Genomic DNA, 6,564 nt, shown 5'->3' with positions numbered 1-6,564 from the left:
TTTTTAATTTGACTATTGAATGGTGGGCTAGTATTGAACATTTTTTCGTCCTTTTTATTTTAAAAAACATATTTATTGTTCTATTTTCTTCTTGTACTCATCAAATATTGTTCTAAACTATAACCCTAAATATTTAAGACCATAATTCTTAAACAAAAGATCATTCACTCCCAAATCAAAATGTGAAACTGAACTACTGATCAATAAATACGTTGTGAGAAAACTTGATCTACAGTCGAACTTTGTCAGTTTCATAATATTGGATATTAAAGTTTGGTGAATATAAGTCTCAATAAATAAATAAAAAAAAACACATTCCAAAAACATTTTTCTCTAATCATTATTCGATCCTTTTTTTAAAGGGATAACACTAGCCATTTTTTTCTATCTTTTTATCAGGGTACCATTCACCAATTTGAAAAGCTTTTTAAAGACCATAATCTTTAAAAATAAGACCTTCAACACCAAAAAAAAGAAATATGAAATCCAACAAGAAGTTTTAAAGTGATCTGCGACCAACGTTTGTTGATTTCATTGTAATGGAGGAAGGTCAAGTTTAATGAATATAAACCATGTTTTTAGCTTCTTTTTTTTTTTTTTTTTTTTTTTTTTTTTTTTTTTTTTAAAAAAAAACACCTTCTAAATGTTTTTTTTTTAATTGACCATGTTTTGTCATTTTTTAAATAGGTAACATTGACCATTTTTGCCGTTTTTGAAGTGACATCAATAACTATTTCTAAAAAAAATAAAGAATTTCTTGTTTCAATTTTCTCGTATACCTATCAAACTTGGTTCTAAACGTAAGATCCCATTATTTAATGCCACAACTTTAAAATTTAAGGGGGCAATAACAAATATAGCAACTAATCTAAAGCAATAGTAGATATAGTCTAATGTAAAAGAAAAAATTATAAATATGATAAATTTTAAATAGTTTATCGATAATAGACTATATAGCTAGTAGGAGTCGTCATATCGTTGGTAAAAGTCTATTACTGATAGAAATCTATTGTTGATAAACTTTGCTATATTTGCATTTTTTTTTCAAAATATTGCTATACACTTAGTTATTATCCTTAAAAATATTATCTATTGCAATTACCCCACATTGAAAACCTTTGACACCCAAAAAGAAATATGAAACTTGACAATATTTGATTATAATCCCTGAATATAAGTTTTTTAGAACTAAAAAGAAATATGAAACAACTATGTATTATACTTTTGAAAGTAGGTTACGATAAAACTTGATCTAAAAACACATTTCAAATTTTTTATCTGACTTGTTGTTTCGTATTTTTTTAAAGGAGCGTGTTGATTTTTTTTAAAAGAAAAATATAGATTTTAGTTCATATATTTCAAAATATTACAATTTTATCCATGATATTGTAACCCCAATTTTTTTTATTAAATATTCGCTCACATAATTATAATTAATTAAGTTTCACTCTTCTTCATTCTTATCAAAATAAAATTTAAAATTTTATTTTTTTATTTATTTTAAATTAATTAATTTATATTAATAGTAAATACTGAAATGAATATGGAGGGAAGCAGCTAGATTCAAAATATAAATATTAAGATATAAAAAAATCAAATTAAAATAAAACTCAATCGTAAAATTATAACATTGTGAAATAACCAAATTGAAATCAAAATAAAAACCGAAAATATAACCTTTTAAAATTGTAAGGACTAAATGAAAATTAGAAAAGAAGACAAATAATTATTTTATTTTTTTTCAGAAAAAGAAAAAAGAGGAGACGAGAGGGAAGGGAACAGAAAAATCGAAGAGAGTCGGGAGAGTTTTAATCACTCTCAGTCCTAACAATCAAACCTTTCTTCTTTCTCAACCTCTGTTTTTCTAGGGTTTTGGCGCAGGGTTTTCGACGTTCTGTATCTTCTTCATCCAAGCCACTCACCATGCACGCTCCAGTTCTCGTTCTCAGTTAATCCTCTTTCCCTCATTCTTTCTTTTCATTTTCTTGCATCACATCGTCTTCTGTTTCTTAGATCTCAAATCAAATGGGGATTGTGTTGATTTCACCAGCTGTTCGATCCATCTTCGTCCCCCTTTATTCTGTTTTTCTGTCTAACTGTTTTGTATGTTGGTGAATTGAGCAGAAGATTCTCTAAAACGCGAGTCTGGGAGCAAGGTTCACCATGCTAACATCCAGGCTTCCAAGGTTTGTGTTATTTGCTTCGTATGCTTTACTTTTATCTGAAGTTCATGTCATTTCATACCATTTCTACTTCTCCTGCAGGCTGTTGCTGATATTATTCGTACCACCTTGGGCCCAAGATCTATGTTGAAGATGTTACTTGATGCTCAAGGAGGTTTCCCCCCCCCTCTTTTTCCCTTTCTTTTAATCGTCCAATGATTATATGAAGCTGTTTTTGTATTCCTGTCGCAAGTTGTCAATGTTTTGTTACTGTTTAATTGTTTCAAGTCGCATCCACTGATTCCCCATCTTATGAAAATTTGAAGCGTACATGGGTTTGTTAATTTTGTTTGATGTGCTTCGAGTCAGTTCCTGACTACTCTCTCTGGATTCAACAGGGATTGTTGTCACAAATGATGGAAATGCCATTCTCCGGGAATTGGATATTGCACATCCAGCAGCAAAAGCATGTTTTCTATCAATGTTCTTTTTCTCTGTTTCTTACTATTTTCCTTTTGTATTCTTCTCTTTATGCTACCACATTAGGGCTTGTTCATGTTATTTCCCTCCTTTTTCACTTTGCTGTTTAATGCTTTACCATTCTGGCATGACATGACTTTTTGCTGCTGACAGTCGATGATCGAACTTAGCCGGACACAAGATGAGGAAGTAGGAGATGGAACTACATCAGTTATTGTGCTTGGTATGTGTTAGACCAATGTGTAATGCTTTAATTTTTGTAACAAACCCTGAACAATTAACCATTGATTTATTCTGATTGAGGTGTTTTTAACTTTATTTTCATATGGGGGATTCATTTGGAATGCCCGTGGGAAGCTCCCCCCCCAATGGTTTGACCTGTACATTAGTGATGATAAGTTGGCTCTATTTGATTTAAAATTTTTAATTCTCAACATTGTAGCTGGGGAGATGCTCCATGTTGCTGAGGCCTTCATTGAGAAAAATTATCACCCAACAGTCATTTGCCGGGGTAATTTTTGTTTTCTAGCCAGTGGTTTCATCTCGGATATTGATCATAACGTGATCCTTACGAACTTGAATTTCTTTTGTTATAGCCTATAATAAAGCTCTAGAGGATGCACTTGCCGTGCTTGATAAAATAGCAATGGACATTGATGTGAAGGATCGTAAGTTACTTGAATGCCCTTACCTTTGAGCTGTTGAGTGAAATGGCCTTCAATATAATCATGTATTCATGTCTACTAACTTAGACTCCAGATGCTGCAGTTACTCAATATTAAAACCAGATGCTTCAGTATATTTCCTCTCAAACAATTAGTGGTTTTTTCCCCATAAAAAACTAATGTAACATTAATTGGAAAGATCCCTACTTTACTAATGACTATCATGTATCAGGCACTGCTATGTTGGGGCTTGTCAAAAGCTGCATAGGCACCAAGTTCACTAGTCAATTTGGAGATTTGATTGCTGTAAGAATCTTGATTCATTGCCTCGTGACATTGTAGTATGATTTCATTTGTTTATATATTTTCCATCTTACACATGAATCATGATTAGAAGTTGGACGATGATCCTTCTCCATTATGGCTTTGTGGATTAGTTGTATTATTTCATCTTTTTTCTCACTGAAATACTGATTTTTCATTTTAAAAAAAGTAGATCGTGTAAGTTTTCTAGTTTATTTATTTTATTTTTTATTTCAAGGGTTTCTCTTTTCATAGTATTGAAGATTAAAGAACGTTTTGGCTCGTGGAATATTGTGGTTTTATATATTCAGCTATGTCATTGTTCGACCTCCAGGATTTAGCAATTGATGCCACTACAATCGTTGGTGTTGATCTTGGCCAAGGCTTACGTGAAGTTGACATCAAGAAGTACATAAAGGTTGAGAAGGTTCCAGGTGGTCAGTTAGAAGATTCAAAGGTTCTTAAAGGAGTGATGTTTAACAAAGATGTTGTCGCCCCTGGAAAAATGAGAAGGAAGATTGTCAATCCACGTATTATTCTTCTTGACTGCCCCCTAGAATACAAAAAAGGTGAAAACCAGACAAATGCTGAGTTGGTCAAAGAAGAAGATTGGGGAATCCTACTGAAAATGGAAGAAGAATACATTGAGAATATCTGTGCACAGATAATCAAATTCAAACCTGACTTGGTTATCACAGAGAAGGGCCTCAGTGATTTGGCTTGCCATTATCTGAGTAAAGCTGGCATCAGTGCAATTAGAAGGTTGAGGAAGACTGACAATAATAGAATAGCAAAGGCATGCGGTGCTGTAATTGTGAATAGACCCGATGAGTTGCAGGAATCAGATGTTGGCACTGGTGCTGGATTATTTGAAGTTAAGAAGATAGGGGATGAATTCTTTGCGTTTATAGTGGATTGCAAGGAGCCAAAAGCTTGTACTATGCTTCTGAGAGGTGCTAGTAAAGATCTTTTGAATGAAGTAGAAAGAAATTTGCAGGTAATTTAATGATACAATGTTGTGGAGGATCTTTTTGATGTTTTTTCCCCTCACTGAGCATGTCTTTTGTTTTCTTGATTCAGGATGCCATGTCTGTAGCAAGGAACATAATAAAAAATCCAAAACTTGTTCCTGGAGGTGGTGCTACTGAGTTGACTGTATCTGCTACGCTGAAGCAGAAGAGTTCTTCTGTTGAAGGCATAGAAAAGGTAATTCTAATCCATCTTTGGGTATCTAATTCTTTATTTTATTGGAATGTGGAATACTCATAATCTAAGTTTTTGGTACGCATAATATAGTTATTACCTTTCTAACAGAAAACTATCATGATTGTTGGTTGTGGATTAATTTTGGCCTGGCCTTGTACCAAGTGGGGCCCCGGCCCATGACTTTGCCAAATTTAGGGAGTCGTTATTCTTCACATGATTTATTGCACACCTCCACCCCGCATGATTTTCATTGTTAACTGTGATGTTTGTTGCGGCCTTAGCTTTTGTGGCTAAATTTCATTTTCTTGAATATGTGATTAAAACAGTGGCCTTACGAAGCTGCTGCCCTAGCTTTTGAAGCAATACCCCGAACTTTGGCTCAGAATTGTGGGGTGAATGTAATACGAACCATGACAGCATTGCAAGGAAAGGTATTGAACTTTTTGTGTATGACAACATATGCTGGAGCCTGGACACTTCATTTTTTAGAATAACAATATGTTGATTTTCCCAATTTCCTGCCACTTTTATAGCATGCCAATGGTGAAAACGCATGGACAGGCATAGATGGAAACACTGGTGAAATCACTGACATGAAAGAGCGTAAGGTATGATTTCTATTCACTGGCCGGCAATTTTCCCTCTGCCTAGGGTAGCTTTAGTGATGTTATAATTAGACCTCTTTATCGCCCCTTTTCTGAAAATGGGAACACAATTCACGAGATTTGAAAATTGTAAATATAGGAGTGCCGTCATTTCAACTATCTTGGTTGAGAATCTATGCTCTCTTAAGAGAGCTGACCTGAACTCAACAACTCATGATAGTGGTGTAACCATTGTTCTCACGTTGTTGAGTTTGAGAAGTGTAACTGGTATCCTGCACTTGCTTGAATTTTAATAATAAATTCAGAAGATAGCCATGCCAAAGGAGTTTTATTTTTCTCCTATATCCGTGATGTTCTGATCATTGGATTGAATTGTTTTACTCTATGACTGGCCTAACTCAATTTTATCATGTTGGCCTTTCCAGATTTGGGATGTGTATAATGTAAAGGCGCAAACTTTTAAGACAGCTATAGAAGCTTCCTGCATGCTGCTGAGAATTGACGATATTGTTAGTGGTATTAAGAAGAAACAGGCACCAGGCGCAGGTCCAACAAAGCCACAAATCGAGACGGAAGCTGATGCAGATAATGAGCAAATTCTCCCAGAGTAAATTATTTTTTTTGGTTCAACTGCACGAGTTCTTTCTGCCTTGTATTTTGGTATCAGTTTTCTTATCTCTCCAATGGTGTTAGCGAGCTAGAGCTAGCTCTAGCTATTTGGGTGGGTTCGAGTCTTCACAACTTTATAGGCTCCTTTGTGTTTTCTTAGGATGGGACTTCCGAAGTATAATATGGTTAGGGGATGAATTCAATTTTGTTACCACCGTTTTGATTTTGGGTTGATGTGTTGAGAATAGTGATTTAAATTTTCAATACATGGGCTGATGATTCCTGAGACCAAACTTTTCTTACTTCACTCCAAAATCAATTCGAATGTTAGGAAATAGGCGTTGAAAGGTGTGAAATCACAAACATTCAAATAATTGTTGGTCAGAGGCATGTTTTAGTGTCCCGTTTAGAAGAAGCAAAATAGTTTTTCGTATGGACTGGAATTGCTTGCACATAATCTGATGTTCTTTTAACTCCCTCTTGTGTTGTGTGATGGGATTTGGAATGTGCTTTCAAATTCTGCATTCATTTTAT

General features: G+C 34.2%; 1 protein-coding gene across 1 annotated transcript; it reads left to right on the top strand.

The window, feature by feature from the left end:
* Positions 1-1,690: 1,690 nt before the first annotated feature.
* On the top strand, positions 1,691-6,323 carry LOC120071706 (TCP-1/cpn60 chaperonin family protein). Its single transcript, XM_039024086.2, has 13 exons — positions 1,691-1,948; positions 2,125-2,186; positions 2,265-2,337; positions 2,561-2,628; positions 2,796-2,865; positions 3,085-3,153; positions 3,239-3,310; positions 3,540-3,613; positions 3,945-4,607; positions 4,691-4,816; positions 5,143-5,247; positions 5,350-5,424; positions 5,847-6,323. The coding sequence occupies exons 1-13, from the start codon at positions 1,924-1,926 to the stop codon at positions 6,030-6,032; spliced, it is 1,668 nt and encodes a 555-aa protein (XP_038880014.2). The 5' UTR covers positions 1,691-1,923; the 3' UTR covers positions 6,033-6,323.
* Positions 6,324-6,564: the final 241 nt, after the last annotated feature.

This window comes from Benincasa hispida, chromosome 2, assembly GCF_027475165.1.
Source record: "Benincasa hispida cultivar pf3 chromosome 2, pf3_genome.v1.1, whole genome shotgun sequence".
Taxonomy (NCBI): Eukaryota; Viridiplantae; Streptophyta; class Magnoliopsida; order Cucurbitales; family Cucurbitaceae; genus Benincasa; species Benincasa hispida.
Note: the sequence above shows the minus strand (reverse complement) of the source record. Positions and strands in the feature narration are given on the sequence as shown.

Coding starts and splice junctions, on each gene's coding strand:
- LOC120071706 (XM_039024086.2), top strand. CDS start 1,924: ATGCACGCTCCAGTTCTCGTTCTCA. Junction 1,949..2,124: donor CGCTCCAGTTCTCGTTCTCA/GTTAATCCTCTT, acceptor TGAATTGAGCAG/AAGATTCTCTAAAACGCGAG. Junction 5,425..5,846: donor CTGACATGAAAGAGCGTAAG/GTATGATTTCTA, acceptor TGGCCTTTCCAG/ATTTGGGATGTGTATAATGT.